The sequence below is a fragment of the Crocodylus siamensis genome, chromosome 12 (genome assembly GCF_052110815.1).
Source record: "Crocodylus siamensis isolate JL-2025a chromosome 12, ASM5211081v1, whole genome shotgun sequence".
NCBI classification, from domain to species: domain Eukaryota; kingdom Metazoa; phylum Chordata; order Crocodylia; family Crocodylidae; genus Crocodylus; species Crocodylus siamensis.
In genome coordinates, this window is record NC_143406.1 from 7,113,160 (window position 1) to 7,128,969 (window position 15,810).

General features: G+C 50.5%; 2 protein-coding genes across 4 annotated transcripts in view; both read right to left on the minus strand.

Annotated features, from left to right (window-relative positions):
* Positions 1 to 30: 30 nt before the first annotated feature.
* LOC149854550 (lysophosphatidic acid receptor 6-like) lies at positions 31 to 9,389 on the minus strand. 3 transcript variants are annotated; one of them, XM_090023787.1, is made up of 6 exons: positions 8,614 to 8,653; positions 8,372 to 8,411; positions 7,408 to 7,570; positions 5,630 to 5,704; positions 4,284 to 4,414; positions 31 to 2,767 (listed from the first exon to the last, which is right to left on the minus strand). In XM_090023787.1, the coding sequence occupies exon 6, from the start codon at positions 2,645 to 2,647 to the stop codon at positions 1,622 to 1,624; it is 1,026 nt and encodes a 341-aa protein (XP_089879913.1). In that variant the 5' UTR covers positions 2,648 to 2,767; positions 4,284 to 4,414; positions 5,630 to 5,704; positions 7,408 to 7,570; positions 8,372 to 8,411; positions 8,614 to 8,653; the 3' UTR covers positions 31 to 1,621. The 3 variants fall into 3 exon arrangements, with proteins under 3 accessions (XP_089879913.1, XP_089879912.1, XP_089879914.1); XM_090023786.1 differs by having other exon boundaries at positions 8,372 to 9,389; XM_090023788.1 differs by having other exon boundaries at positions 7,412 to 9,389.
* Positions 9,390 to 10,026: 637 nt separating this feature from the next.
* PUSL1 (pseudouridine synthase like 1) overlaps positions 10,027 to 15,810 on the minus strand; it is a 54,562-nt gene continuing 48,778 nt past the window's right edge. Inside the window, 2 exon segments of the mRNA XM_090024675.1 lie at positions 10,027 to 10,107; positions 11,957 to 12,119. Of these exon segments, the coding sequence (XP_089880801.1) occupies positions 10,076 to 10,107; positions 11,957 to 12,119 (195 nt within the window). The 3' untranslated portion in view covers positions 10,027 to 10,075.

Consider the following 15,810-nt stretch of genomic DNA (forward strand, 5'->3'; position numbering starts at 1 on the left):
ACAGTGGTTTCTCAACGGGAAAAACCCTCACCGAGTTTTTCTGCTTGCATTTATTTCTGAGGTATGAAAAGTCAGTTACCCTCTGACAGTAACTTTCCATGCAGCAATTAGGTTTTTATTTCACTAACAAACAAGTGAGAACATCAACCTACACACCATAGCATAGCACCATTTTCCTCTTCTAAGTCACTGCCCCATGAATTTCTGTTGTCTTGCTTGCTCTTTTAGCTCAGTTGGGTCCTTACAAGCCTTTTGAACAGGAGCCACCTGTCTTTGGTAGCTCAGTTGGACACTGCTATGGGAGTGATATAGAAAACAGGTTTGAGGCATTAACAAAAACAGTTTAAGAGCCATTTAGCTTCAGCATTAAAATGGAAAAGACCAGCTAGCTCAATCCAGTATTAACACAAAGTCCCAAGCTTCATATTGCAGCCGTAACTTAATCTATTAAAATGTCTGCAAAGCTTCTTTGTACAGTAGCTGACAAGCCTATAGTAGGGCGCTCGTACAATTTTTTGTCCCTCCATGTTTCTAATATCCCTGCTGGGTTAGAGAAAAGAGCCCTCCAATGAACTTAATTGCACCTGTGTTCTGGAAATGGTACAAGAATAACAGTGTTGGTAACCAATGGACCTCAGTAGTAACAGCCTGCTGAGGCACACGTTTATTCCAACTTCACAGATGCATGGCAGCTGAAGGAGTTGCCAAAATCTCTGAGCCAAGTTGGCAGACCTGGGGTTTGAACCCAGGGGTTTGCAACTCCTTATCCTTTTATTCTAGGCACTGCCCAGACTGCCTCCCTTGAAGTTAAAATAAGGAATACCCCAACCTTGTGAGAGAAGTTCAGATGAGGAAATGAGTCATTTCAGTTAGGTAGCTAAGTATGCCAAACAACCCTTATTGGGACAGGTCCATTTAATACTTAGAATTCAATATCTATTTAATTGTAATTAATCCACTCAGTGCAACATGAAAAATGAATACCATATACAAAAACAATGTGTTTAACAAGGCCAGTTGCTTGTGTTTTAGTTCCCCTTTTTAATTCACAGTGTGTAGCCAGCAGCCATTCAGGGCTGGAATTGTTTTTATTCTACAAGGATATGTTAAACGCCAGCAAGATAACTGCCTTGCTTGCTTTGGAAATCAGCCTAGTGTTGCCACTTTCCAATAAAGGATTTTTTAACTTAACAGTAATGTTAATATGGAAATTTTGCTCTGCAGTCTCACTTTGACATTTTGTCACTGCTTATGAAACCTGCAGTGGGACTGGGTACAAATGCAAGTCTTTCTAATTCACAGACCAGACAGCACAGGCTGCTTTGTGTGACCTCTGCTACCAGGCCTTACAGCTTGGCTGGGGCCACAAATAAAGATTGCTGTTATCAGTTGATGCTTCTTTTGGCAAGGAAGGATGGAAGCAGCTGTTTTTAACATGGATGCTGTTCACTTCAGAAGTATAGAACCAGGCATAACACAACCTTGATCTCAGGGAGTTCCCTTACTACTACTAGTGCTACAATTCAAAGTTGGGTTAAATTTAAGTCAGGAACTTAGAGGTGAATGATTGATTTACCTTGTTTTACGTAAACCAGTTTGTTTCATCCTTGTGTTTTTGCTTTCAAGGTTTGGCTCTCTTACTTTGGTAAAAGCAGGAATGGTTACTGAATTTTCTGTCACAGATGGTGTAAACCTCCTTGGGCTGGGATCGAAGCCTGATCTGAAAGTGCCACTTCTTGCTGGCAGACATGAAGTAGTACAGGATGGGGTTCAGGCAGCAATTAAAACTAACCAGAGCTAATGTAACCCGGCGCATTTTGTAGATGAAGTTGGTAAACTGGGGATTTTTGATGACCTGAGCCTTAGCCAGGAAGTGGAATAAGTGGGTGAGGTGGTAAGGAAGGAAGCTCACGGTGCAGATAAACAGGATCACGTAGATAGTCCTCAAGGCCTTCTTCTTGAACATGTTGTGCCTGATGTGGGAGATGCGCTTGGCAATAAGAGGGTAGCTGATCAGGATGATAGCAAAGGGAATGACGAAGCCGAACATCAAGGCAAGAACGTTGTAGGGCACCATGCGATGGGTCCAGCTGGTCACTGAGAAGTTCTCAAAACAGGCTGTCCTGTTCCCTGTGCTGCTGTTGTGAAGGGGCCCCTCGAGTATCAGCGAGACGGCAATGCTTATGGCAGCCAACCAGAGGGCAATGACTGCTACTGTGTAGTGGGTGCCTTTGATCTTGATGTACGTAAAGGGGTGCAGCACGGCTATGTACCGATCAATACAAATGCAGGTGAAGAAGGCAATGCTTAGGTAGATGTTGATGTAATAGAAGGTGCCAGTGATTCTGCAAGCCAGGTCACCAAAGATCCAGTGGTTCTGGTTTTGATGGTAATGGATTTTAAAGGGCAAGATGCAAACAAACAAGGTATCTACTATAGCCAGGTTCATTATGTATATGTAGGAATGAGAGGTGTGGGTGACCTTGGAGGCCAGCAGGTACAGGACAAGGATGTTCTCTATCAGTCCCAGCACAAAGACGAGGCTGTAGATGACAGTGAAGAGGGGGTACTGGAAGCTTACCTCCAAGCTGGCATTGACTGTCTCATTGGAGAGCCCCTCTGTCATGGTCCAGGGAAGGCTTGCCATGCCTTTAGCTGCAGAAAGGCAGTACCCTCAAAGTGCTCCTATGTGACAAGCATCCTTAGAAAGGAGCGGCTAGGTCTTTCTCCTTTTAGGTAAACTCCACAACTGCAAAAGCTTGATGTCCTGTGGTCAGAAAAAAAGTTGCATGAAGCTCTGTGGCCAGGAAATTTTAGTACATTTTGAAGTGCAGGCTTGTCTGCATGGTAAAAAAAAAACCTAGCAAGAGAAAATTTAAGCATTGGGGTGATACGAGGAAACATCACCTACTACAATGCAAGTGCATTTTTAGTTTAAACAGTAACAGGCAACCTGCTTATTTGCTGGCATTTAACCTCCAGCTGGAGAAGATCCAGTTAACTTAGCAAGTCAAAAATATATAAAAGGCACAGAAAAGTTCAGCTGCTGTTGGGCCAAAACATTACTCTGGCTCTGGCAGAGGACTGGTCAGTGTTTAAGTAGCACAGGACAATTCCTTTCAGTGACATACTAATAGGGACACTCCCTACCTTAGCGGGGTTTTGCTAACAGCAGTTCCACGTACAGCAGTTCTTATGGTGCCATTGACAGCTCCTGCATTGTTTGCCCAGATGATGGAAGAGATGTGTACACCCCCTCGCCTGTTCTTCTTCTCTGGCAGCTGCGACGTAGGCAAAGTCTTTTGTGTTACAGTTCAGGAAGCGGGATTTGAAAGCACAGAACTGAGACAGCTGGTGTCTGTCAGGATACTTAAGACATGCTTGCTGCAGGACCTTGCCAGTCATTAATTAGGTTCACATTACTAATTCCTTCTAATTTTGGGCACCCATGCGGGAAAGCTAAGCTAGTCCCACAGAACCAGATGAGATCTGCAAGCACTTCCATATTCTTAAAGTCAAGTCCTAGGTCTCTGAGATTAGCTATCCAAACTTTGAGCTTGGACCCATGACCCACACTAGTGGACTCACCTTTAGCATAAGTGCAGACAAGAAGCTGACTGATACTGTAAGCTCCTAACAGACATTAAGTGCCTCAGATCTGAAGCAAAGTGATCCCATGGAAAGTGTGTAGTAAAAATAAACCTGGGTCAGCGCTATCTCTGCTTTCACCCAAGAGCAGTCTGCTGTAGGTGCACAGGCTAGTGTACGCTCCTCAACCACCCAGGCGTGAAGCACAGTAATAGCATCTACTGCTAGCAGCTACTCCAGAGAGCTGCTGTTGTCTGTCCAGAACCCCACTGGAGTCAGTAGAGAGAAATGTAGGTAAGTTGACCCAGTGCAAGTGCATTGTTTATCAGACCTTTGGAGGAGGTTGTGCAGTCTAGCCTAAGGCTTGGCAGACCTGGCTTCTATGCCTGCCTCTGCAGCTGCCTGCTCTGTAACTTTGGACCAGGTGCTCCACCTGCCATTCTTTGCCTGGCCACAGCAGAGAGTTGCTGGGCTGTAAGCGAGGGTTGAATTAACAGCGGGACTCCATGATTTCTCCTGGTATAAACAACTCTTAATGAATGCTAATGCAGTCTTTCAAAACAGCATTTAATACTGGGAAGCTGCCCCAGCCATGGTCCTGGAACTGCCTGCCATGCTATGGGCTGCAGAAGAGGGAGCTGTGTAACTGCCTGTGTGAACATCGTTGAGCAGGAGGGGATAAAGCAACCTCTTACCTTAGGGAAACTCTGCAGCAGCAAGCAGTGTCTTGGCTCTGGTTAGGACTAAATAGCATGGCGCTCTGTTTAGATCAGGCACCTCTGGTCCGGTAAACCAGTTACACTTCATACTTCCACATGTGATGAACCTGGAAAGAGGAAAAAAAAGCCAATGATATGTATGTGCTGGAGCATGGCTGCAGGGATAGCAGTCAGCTTATTTACTAGCATTTGACAGCTGGTCAGAGGAGACCACTTTGGTTGAACTGGAGTATGTCCCCTCATACCACAAGGGCTAGGCTAAACCAGGAGGTGGTAGGGAGAAGCTGCCTATGCCTTTACAGTGCACCAACTCTTCTTCATTAACTCTTCCTGTTTTGAGATTCTCAGGAAGGGGCTGGACTGGCATCTGCTTGGGATAATTTAGCAGTAGTGACTGTGACCCTTGTGGTCCCTGCCAGCCCCATGGTCCTCTGATCCCTGGTGTGTCTTAGAGCGAGGTTCCCAAAGTGCACTTGTGGCCCAAGAGCTTTACAGTGCCTTGCAGGCTGCATGCAGTGGTGACTGCCAACATCAGACCTAGAGAACATACTGCAGATTCACTGGGTATGTCCTGTCCATTAATTCGCCCCTGTGAATCTAGAGGTGGTGACAGCTAGAGGACAGAAGGATTTCCCCTGCTCATGAGGGGCTTCAGCAAAGCCACCAAGGGGCAAGACATTTTCAGGGAAACAATTTGTAAAGCCTGACGTAGGGGGATATGACTAAGGGCTGAAAGAGAACCCACAGCTATTTTTAATGTGCTGGAGCATCTGAGAGGCCCCACTCAGCAGAAGCCTGAGTACACCACAGCCCTCCTGTTTGAATCTGTCTGAAAAGAGCAGGGGTGACTGGAACATCACCGACATGCTGGTGGATCAGCAGTCAGCACTGGAAACACAAACTTGCAATACAAGGGGCAGTCAGTACAACGTGCAGTGGGGGTAGAGGAGGACATTGAACAGGCTTGGAATATGTGGGCCACAAGAAATTGTAATGGCATCTCAGTGAGGACTCTGAAAGCAGGGAGTCAATGAAGTGGCCGTAGGTAGCAATCCAAGGGAAGGGACAGGTTGCACCAACAGGGATAGTTACACCAACAATGAGTGAGACTGGTATGAACTGTTCTGTCTGCACACTCCTATCATGGGATAAATGGAGCAAAACCATTGCAACTTTACCTGTTATATTTGGGGTTAAAGTTTCAGCAGTTTAGCTCAGCGGAGATGGAACAGATGGCTGATATGTGACTCTCAGTGGCAACTCCCCTCCTTTTAAAGCAGTGAGAGGTCACATCTGCAGAATAAGAGTTGGGACATACATACCTTTATTCCTGTGTGCCGATGTCATGCCTTCAACAGTGCCTTCTTGGGTATCCTTGCACACATGGGCCCTAACACCTGTGAAAAGGAAAGGAAGCAGACTGTTGCTGTCTGGTAGGCGACAGACAGGCTGGAGTAGATGGAGTCAGTTGTTGACAAGAGGCTGAGATGGCATCACACAGGAAAAGGCTCCTTCTACATGCTGAACATTGCTATGGGTGAATAAGTGGGCGTGTGTTACTTAGCTAACAGGAAGACCCAGGCTGGGTCCTGTTGAGCAGCCTTGCTGAGTTACTGCCATTTAGAAGCATATATTTATCGGCCTGCTATATCCAGCCTTTCTGTTTTCAGTTTGTTGTCCCCATTTGTCTGGGACGAGTCCAGTTTGGTGTGGCTGCTTCAGCCTACCATCTATGTCGGGTGTGAATTGAAGCTTCCCATGCTGAAAGAGGACGGCAGCCTGTCTCAGCCTCCAGGCTTCTGAGAAGGAAGCATTTGGGCTTCTGGTTGCTCATGCTCCCCAAACAAGAGTAACTGTGCTGAGAAATTTCCACTCCCCAAATGTCAACCTCCTTTAGCTCAAATACAGCCAAGTGAGGAGGAGGGGAGGAAGAAACTCACAAAATGTTCCCTGCCTGGGTCGGCCAATACTTTTCAAACAACTGCGCAATAGTTCCAGGAGGCAGATAAAATAGATTACTTGAGCATCAGCATTATGCACAAGGGAACAGAGAGGTAAAGTAACCCTCACAGTGCTGCGTAAGTAGGACTAAAACCCAGTTCTCCCACATACTGCCACCTTCATAGTCATAAACAACCCAAACCATTTACTTAGCCTATTACCCTGACAGCTAACAAGGCCAAGTGCAGGACCAGGAATTCAGTTCTGTATGAATCCAGTTCCTTTGGCATGGTTTATTATTGTCCACTTTAAATTTTACTTCTTGCACTTTGCCTCAATGGTAAAAATCATTTTGCTGTTATCAGGGAGCCAATTTTTTTTGTTTTCAAAACTGTCTGGGAGAGGAAAGGATGCATTGGATTGAAGATGTTTCTATCAGCCTTTTGACCTAGGGAAACTCATGGTGGGGCAAGTGTTTCCCTGAATCACAAGTCAGTGGAAACATTTTTCCAACTCCAAGGATGACAGACTTGATTTTTTACACGCTTGGTAATGGGTCAGGTTTCAGAGCTGCTTTGAAAGCCACCAGAGAGGCAAGTCCCAGCGTCCAAAAATTCTCTTTTGTAGAAATCACATCCAAATATCAAAAATTAAGAGAGCAACAAAAAAAGGGCTTATGTAAGCTGGTCGGCAACTTTCTAACACTTACTACAGCTTGAAAACTGATTCTGATTTAGGAACTTTCCACTTAGCACATCTTATTACAACAAGATCATACTTTCCTGTTAAAAACAAATCCATCAGCCACTGCAGTTATGTGGTTCTGCTTTTAAGGATGCAGCCTATTGCCATAGTCTGAGGCAGTGCAATGACCAACTTGCTCCTGACCCTCTGGCTAGTACAAGTCCAGTGGTTCGCACTGCAAACATGCCAGCAAGTCTATAAATGGTTGAGAACAGGGTTTTAGTTTGACTACAAGTTGAAAGGCATTGGCAGAGGATGAGAGGCCGGAGTTTTGTATCTTTTTTATGAAAAGGGCTGGAAATTTAAGGCCTTTTCTTATGGAGGTGGATGGCATTTCTGATGCCACTTGGCTTTATTTTGTGTGACATGGCATCATAGATCCAGGCAGGGGGGTAGATAATAGGAATAAACTTACCCACCAGCTGAGGCCATCTTGTCCGATCTGACCACCGCAACAAGCAGGCTGACTTCTCTGATGTTTGTACAAAGCAGAGGTGAACGCTGCGGTCTTCCACCTGAAGTGTTACAGCAGCGCGAAGTGCTTTGCAAGTTATGCAGTAAAACCTTCCCACGCTGCTCTGCAGAGAAACCACAGGAAGTGAAGATGAAAGCCAAGCACTCTGGGGTACTCCGGAGGAGCTGAATGCAAAATTTCTGTGGAGGTGCAGTGGTTGCACTGTTCACAGCAGGTGTTCTGGGAAACTTGAGCTGTGTGAAAGGCCTGGTCCAACATCCCATGTGCACAGCCCTAGCCCTCTCTCCTAAGGGCTGCCCACTTCTCAAGCAGATGTTGACACTCGAGTTTGACTTGGGCTCAGACCAAATGCCTTTCACTTGGGACCTAATCCATAGTCGAGTTGCATCTACCAGATCTGACTTAGACATCTACATTGAAGCTATATACAAGATTATTTTTAGATTATTTATAACCCTCTCCCCATATTTCAGACATCTACCAGGCTTTTCCTAACAGGGGAAATGGTGAGATTTAGGCCACTGGTATTCCCTCTGTAGGAGAAGTGGTGCACCACCTGTATAAGAGCAGATATACATGAGTCACATTTCTTGCCCACCGCAACACTGCAGCTAGCCCTTTAGCCATCTCCAGGCCCCAGATGCCTATGGCGTGAGCCTCTAGCCCTTACAGGCAGACACATGCAGCAGTAGGTGGGCACCAGTGGTCCTGCCTACACTGAGACCACACTATTCACTTTCTTTTCCTAGGTGACTGCCTGGGTGGTGTTTTCCAGGGCTCCCCGCAAGGGGAACTGCTACTGCTAAGACGGCGGCTCCCAATTCCTTCATGTGCTACAAGGCAGGGAAGGAAACAGAAGCCAACCAGTTGTGGCTGAAACTGCAACTAAGGGGGCAGTTTTTACCTCTGTTGGTTAGCAGCTGGAAGTCAGTCTCTTGATAAACCTGCTCCCAGGAATGGAAGAAAGGGGACAAAGTGCATTATTTTACCTTGGGAAACTCATGAGAATCACAGGAGTGGAGAGCAGCACTGGCCTTCCAGAGGTCAGTCAATCCATTCCACTCCTCGAGGCAGGACCAAGTATCCCTCACTGATGACCCTTGCCATCAAAGGGCCCATTCCCTCCCCCAGACAGCACCAGTTTACCTGAAGAAGCAGCTGGTGGGCTTCTGAAAAGCAGCACCAGGTGTTCAATGAGGCGTCCTGATATGTTTGCCACGTTGCATTTGACTTTTTCTCCCATTGCAAGTCGTTACCACGAGAAAAGGGGCAACAGCACTGTTGACAGCAGGTCCCATAACATGACATTAACTAAGCTTTTCACTACAGAATCTGCACATGCTGCTTTTCTGGCAAATCCAGAAGACAAAAATCTTGGCGCCGTAGAATAAAAAGCCCTGCATCACCTGCTGGGCAGCACTAAAATGAGTCTGCAGCAGCTGAGAAAAATGTGGTGGTGGAGAACAACTCCCTCTACCTAAAGGCTAAGTTCACGCAGCAAACTATCTTGGCATAAAGCATTCGCATTCAACACCTTGCTCTGACTTTCATTTGCCATGGAAATCAGTGCTCAGCATTGCTGAACTAAGGTGCCGCGGGGCCCAACTGCCTCTACTGTGGGTGTGAACAAACTGAATTTGTCTCCAAAACAGGAAAAGCTGGTGTTTGGTGCTGTTTACAAGAAAGCCAGCCATAGGCCACATGGAGCTTAGTCCCCCAGTCAGGTCTATAAGTAAAACTTGTGGTTCGTACATCAAAAACAAAAAAAGTCCCATAGCTCTTCTTTTCTCTCTCTCTACCCAGCAGTGCGTCTATGCCCGGACCACCGGTATGATGCAAAACAACCTGTAGCATGGCTCAAATAGTAAAGGTACAGGAAAGCTTCTGGTTTGCTTTCTATCTCACCCACAAACTCTGAGGCTTGTCTCAGATTCTTTTGTCTTTGGAGAAAGCAGAAATGATCTTTAGCTTAAGACAGCAGGAGCCAATCCTATAGACAGAAAAGGAGCTCTACTTATATTCCCAGTAGCTGACCTGGGAGATGAACCTTGGCCTCCTGATGGGATGAATTAAGCCTAACCCAAGTGTCATCATTAAACGTGCCCAGAATATATTACCATGCGTGTGTGCATGCACACGTGAGTGTGAGTTGTGTGTGTGCATGTGAGTGACTACTAAGATCCAGCTGCACATGGCTGAGCTAAATCTGAGCTAACGCAGCCAGCCTCCCTCTGCTCACTGCCCATCGGACAACTGCTGGTGACAACTTTTGAGACTGACCTGGGCACTGCAGCTCTAAGAGGCTGGAAACCCCCCTCTTCCCCCACGTGCACCCATACGTCTGTGTCCTTCCCTGTGGGTGGGTGGCAGGGAGGGCCCGTACCATTGCTCTGACCCATGTAGCTTAGGAGCTACAAGCCCAGCGTTACCATTCCTTGGAAGGTACCGAGGGCGAGGACAAAAGATGGAAAGATGCCTCTAGTCACAGTCAAAGGGGTTTATTGAGACCCAGACACAGATCATGGTACAAAGAGTCCTAGAAGCCTCCTCTGCACGTCCCCCGGTGCCAGGGCCATTCCCCGCGCAGCGGCAGTATGGCACAGAGATGCTATTCTCCTGCCGCGCCGGCTGCCTGCAAGTCTGCGAGGGGAAAGAAAGGGGAACATTGATATGGAAAGCAAGCGAGCTCAGCCCCACCTGGAAGCACTTAAGGCTCTGGGCTCCCTCATTTCCTGCCTGGGCTCCATCCCGTGAAGGCGGGCAGATGGCTGAGCGGCTCTGCCGCCAGCTCTGGCCAAGCTGCAGCCTTTCCAAGGCCAGGCCGAAAGCTCTGCTGTGTATATGGGCAGCTCCCACCACTCTCTGCCCTACCACAGCCTCTCTGAGGAAAACTGAAGGAGGCTTCTTGTCTGCCCGAGGAGCAGCTGGGTGAACCGGGCAGGGCAGTCAGTTTGAGGGTGTCCTTCTCCCAGTGCTCCCCCATGGCCAGGCTAGGGCAAAGGGGAGTGGCTGTGGTGAGGTGTGGGTTGAACTGCTGAAGCTTGCTCAGTCCCCCACTTTCATAGGGGGGAGAAGTGAGACTGCAGATGCTGGAAGGGGGATTTCAGTGCATTTTCTATTCCTAAAAGGGCCCTAGAGAAAGCTCCAGGGAGGTAACTTCTGTCTGCCAGCCAAAAGCAGCAGCTCTGCACGTTTCCTGCCCTCTGCAGTGACCTGGGCATTGCTCATTAAGGCAGGGAAGCAGTGACAGAAAGCATGTGGCAGGATGGCTGGGGATACCCCCAGTTCCTGCCCCTGATGTGCAACTTTGCACCTAAGACCGTCTTTCAGTGCACATTTCCCTGATCAGAAAGGCCAACAGCAGCAGCATGCATTGGGACCCACAGACAAGAGTGCTCCACACTGCGCATCACGCTGGGGGGTAGGGAGGGAGCAGAGGTGGGGAGGACGCATCTTTCCCTCAAACTGCAGGGACTGTTAGCATCACAAGGGAGCTGGAGAGTACTCCCTTGTCCCCACCTACGCCCCTAAAGAGCCCATCACTAATCTCATCGCTGGCACACAAAGTGCGGCGGCTCCAGAGTTTTCCTTTATCCCCTTTAGCAAGGAGCTGAAGCATCCTATTCATAAACCACATTGTCACTGCCGCCCAACATCGCTCCATTGCTTTCTGCCTGTGATAAACCTGCTGGTCTCATTCAGAGCATTTCATGCCTCTGGCCTTAGCAGGGAAATTAATTATTACTGTGCTCACTGATCAGCTCCCAAGCACAAGCGTGACTCTTTAAAATGTGATTAAGTAGCACTTGCACCAGCCACTTCAAAGGGCTGCCGCGGCTAGCTCTGATGCCCTGAGCACTAGACCACATCGTCTGGTCTCCGGGCAGGCACAAGCCAGGGAGAGGCATTGCTATAGTTATCTGGATGGCACTTGCTGCAGGAGACCCTCTTATCTCTTCATCCCGTCACCAGTATCAGAAGGAGATGGATGGGTCCGGCTCTAGTTCTCTGTGAAGCTGTACATACCAGTTCCAGGTTCAGTGCCCTCACTCTGGGAACAGGCTGAGAGCAGGCACCAGGACTGCTGGATTTTAGACCCTGGTTTGACCCCAACTTGCTTTGCATACACAAGTGATAGCAGCTTTCTGGGCTTTGGTTTCCCCCCATGCAATGGCCCTAGCATACAGGCAGGTATAACAAGGCACTGTCGGGTCATGCCTGCCGACACGGTGCCTTGCACTCAACCATCTGCAAGCCCTTGCAGGCACTTCTACTTACGCTGACTAGCCATCTCCCACGACCGCTCCCTTGGAGGCACCCAGGGGTGGCGATTTCCCTGTGGGACACTGGGTGTGGATTTACTCAGCCCATGGCCTGGGTAACGGTGAAGGTGGGCGACTGCTCCCCTAGAAGCCGACCCTGCTCCCACAGAAGAAGTCTTTCCAGGGTCAGCTGTTCCCTTTCACTGGTCTTCCAGGCGGTCACTTACCAGCATCATCATACTCCACAGATTTCAGGAAGAGCCCGGCAGCTGGGGCAATGGTGTTACGGGGGTAGGCCAGCGAGTCGCTCGCTTCCAGCAGCTCCTTTATGCGATAAGGCTTCAGCTTCCCCTGACCAACTGCTACCAGCGCCCCGACCATCCTTCACACCTGGAATGGCAGAGAAGTCAGCACTGATGGAAAATGTTAAGAGATCTTTGCACAACCCAAGGTGCTTCCAGCAAAACCCCTGGGAATATCACCTCCCCCAGTTCCCCGGTGGCACGGTTCCAGTGCACACCAGGACGGCTGAAGCTCAGCCCGCCAAGGACAGGCACTGTGTGCCTCTTGTCCTGGAAGGAGTCATGCTAATGCTCTGAGATGGGTTAAGCAGAGATGGCTCCCAGGAGGGCCAAGGAAATCCCCCGGCTGGCTCTAGTGGGGGGAGGACGGGCAAGTGGTGCATGTCACCAATAGGCGGGTTTGTCCCCAGGCAGCCTCTGCCTCGCAGGTGTTTTTAGTGCCCGCTGCTGGGGCATCTTGCTGCCACGCTGGTGGAGTGGGGGAGAGCTCCTGGCAATAGCTCCCCAGGTGAGGCCCCGGCTTCCTGCAACAGGATGCTGCTCGTCACCGCACCCTAGCATTGACCCAGGCCATGCAGGGGTGCAGGCCGAGTGGGGCTTGGACGCAGAGCAGCAGCACCACAAGTCCCTCTGTGGCAGGAAGCAGCTCGTGGCTTGCCCAGAACAAAGGCATCGTTTCCAGGCAGGGGCTTGCTTCTCTCTGACGGGCCCAAAACAAGCAAGTCAGGCTGGAGGCCGAGTCCCTGCAGCCACCAGCTTAGTACTTCAAATGCTTCTGAGCTCTGCCACTCGCTGCTTCCAGGCACCCAGCCCCACGGCATAAAGTGCGCTTGGGATGCAGCGCTACACAGAGCCCATGCAGGACCCAATGCCAAGCCTGTGCCCCTTGTCCTGAGCCTCTTCAGAAGAGGCCCTTTCCCCAGCAGAGCAGCTGGTGCAGCAATATGGGCAGTGTCTGCCTCCACCCATGTCGCCTGCTCCAAAAAGGGTGGTTTACTACTCAGCTGCTTCCTGTACTAGCAGCACCAACCCCGCCAGCGACCTGACGGCTGCCTGGCACGTTACCCGGGGGCCACTGCTGGTCTCCAGCAGCTGTATTAACTTAGCTCTCAACAGCCCGTCCCCTTGCAGAAGTGAAACCAAGGACACGCTGGGGAATTCTGCCTGCGATGTGCATCAGGTTGTTACTCCCATGCATCGCTGCCCTCAGCCGCTGCGGCAGGGGGGGCTGGGCTTTGGGTTCAGACCCCTCGCTGCAGCTCTCCCAGCAGCATCCCGGCCTGGACAGCGCAACCAGGGAGCTGGACCGGTGTCACTACTAGAAGACAAGTCTTCCCTCCTCCTCCCCTTAGCTGTACCTAGGTCATTCCCCAGTCCAGGTCATGGAAGGAAGCAGAGGGAAAAGGGGGTTTTCCATACTCCCAAGAAAGTTAAAAGGTAACTTCCCACGTACCCCCCATCACTAGCATCGCGGGCAGTCACTTCCCGGGGTCTCTGGGCAGAATGGAGATGAACCCAAACAGAACATGAAGGGTTTGGTCTGGCCCACCTTCCCCACCCCACAACCCTCAGGGTGCTCATCAGTCCCTGGAAATCAGGCCCTTGTGAGGCACCTCCAGGCAGGTGGCCCCAAGTCGCCAGGCCCTGCTAGAGGTTTTGGGTGGGAGTTCCTAAAGCCCTTGGCATCGGCCTAGCACTGCTCCCTCCAGATACATCTATGCCACATCCCTGACATGTCCCAGGCAAGGTGCTCTCCAGCACCTGCCTGCACAGGAAAGGTGGTGAAGCCACGCAGGCCCCAGACCAAGATGTCCAGAGCGGTATCGCCCCCACCTGGGATCCTCTGCCTCAATTCTGGACTTGGCGTGTGCAAGTGCAAGTGGAAGTGGGGCAGGGGAGCAGGGCGCGCTCAGAAGTGCCCCTCCTGGAGCTGCGGGGATGTGGTGCAGGCAGCACGGAGAGCATACATACATAGGCTGCCCTTGTGCCTTAGGCAGTGCCCACCCTAGGAAGCTGGCAGCCCAAGCTGGAGGAAGCAGTGGGATGAGAACCGGAGCTCCAGCAGCAGCCATAGCCTCACAGCTCACGGTGCAGACACAGAGCTGGGCTTGCCTCGCACCTCCCCGGGGTAAAGGCCACACTAGCCCTGTGCTTCCACATGCTGCAGGACTGTCAGGCTGAAGGATGTTCTTATCCCCAGGGTAAGTCCCACCGGGGGCCATCTGTGCCTTGCAGGGAGCTACGAGACAGCCCTGTTCTGCTGCTAACAAGAAGGGAAGCTTCTGTCTTGCTTTGATGCAAAAAAATCCCCCTCTCCCTTTTGCACTGCAGGCAGCCTGTCAGCAGCATCATGGCCATCCCCGGCTCCCCCGAAACGGCTCCAGGGGAGAATTATTCCAACATCCGTGCCATCCACAGCCGCTCCCTCCCACCGCAGCCCCAGGTGCTGGCTTCGCTCTCTCAGCACAAGACTTTAATCCCTCGTTTCCCTTTGCCCACAGGCAACAATCCCAGCAGGATTCGCTGCGGTTTCTGACAAACTGCTCTAGGCAGCTCACTGTGTGAAGCCTTTCTGGACAGGCCTTCAGAAACCAAAGCCCCACGTGGCTGTTAAAGGTCCTCTGGTGTCTCCCAGAAGAGCAGGATGAGCCCAGGCACCTGCTGTTATACACGGTGATGCCCAGCTGCTCCCCTCCAGCCCACCACACTGGAGGGAGCTAGCCGTACATGCAATTAGAGAAGCATTTTAGGATAAAAACAGCTAGCGAGGGACAGTGGGATCCTCCCACAGCCTCTCTCTGCTTCAGGGATCCAGGCCCAAACAGAGGCAGACAAAGATCTCTTCTGCCTCCCCTCGCTGTTTGTTCAGCCTTCAGCCTAAAAAATGATTTTGCTTTCCAAGATGAAGCAGGGAAACCCCACGAGTTGCCCTGTTTTTTTTGGTTTTTTTGCTGAGGAGCAGATAGCTGAAGCTAGAACTCCTTAGGCCCTGAACTGAAAGGGCAGGGGACACAGAAACACGAACAAGGATTTAAATGGGATTTTCTCCCACGTATCTGCACAGCAAAGGCATTCACAAAACAAAGCTCCCTGATTACCCCAAGTACGGCCAGCATGGCAGTGCTAGGACTTGCGGTCACATCTCCGTTAAAAACCCCTTCCTCCATTGCTGTCCGTGGCCACAGCGCTCTCACCTCCATCCACCCTGTGGCCAAATTGCCCACCAGCCTCTGGTCCCCGGGTCCTTCTCTGAACTTACCGGCCATGCACGAGAGCAGACCAAACCTCTGGGAAGGAAGCCGGGTGAGCAAATGGCTGCTAGGCTGCCACAGTCACTCATGCAAACTTGTACCACTCCCAGAGCAAGGCTCTCTGGGAATTTCTGGGAGAAGCCGTGTGGTGGGGTCGATGCTACGACTGCATGAAGGTGTGCATGTAGCAGAGGGGGTCTCTTCAAGCCAGTGGGGTGCAGAGCTGCAGGGCTGGCTGGTCTGCAAGGACTGGCTTTGTGTGTGTTTGGTCTGTGAGCACAGGGCTCTCCTCCAGGTGGGCCTCGTGTGGCTGATTGCAGCGTGCATCACGACCAGGTGTGAACCAGGCAGGCTTTGTTGGGGGGGGCGTGCCTTAAGTCAAGGTAGCCCCTTGCAAAGAGAGGACAGGGGCTGAGGGACAGACAGAGACCTGTGGAGGCAGCAGCAGCTCGTCCTGCTCTATGTTTTTGCCACATGGTGTCACTGCCGGCTGCGAATCTGCTTCGGGCTCTTGGGTTTGCCAATTCA

Bases quoted from the DNA above. Each gene is read 5' to 3' on its own strand.
- LOC149854550 (XM_090023786.1), bottom strand. From the start codon at position 2,647: ATGGCAAGCCTTCCCTGGACCATGACAGAGGGGCTCTCCAATGAGACA.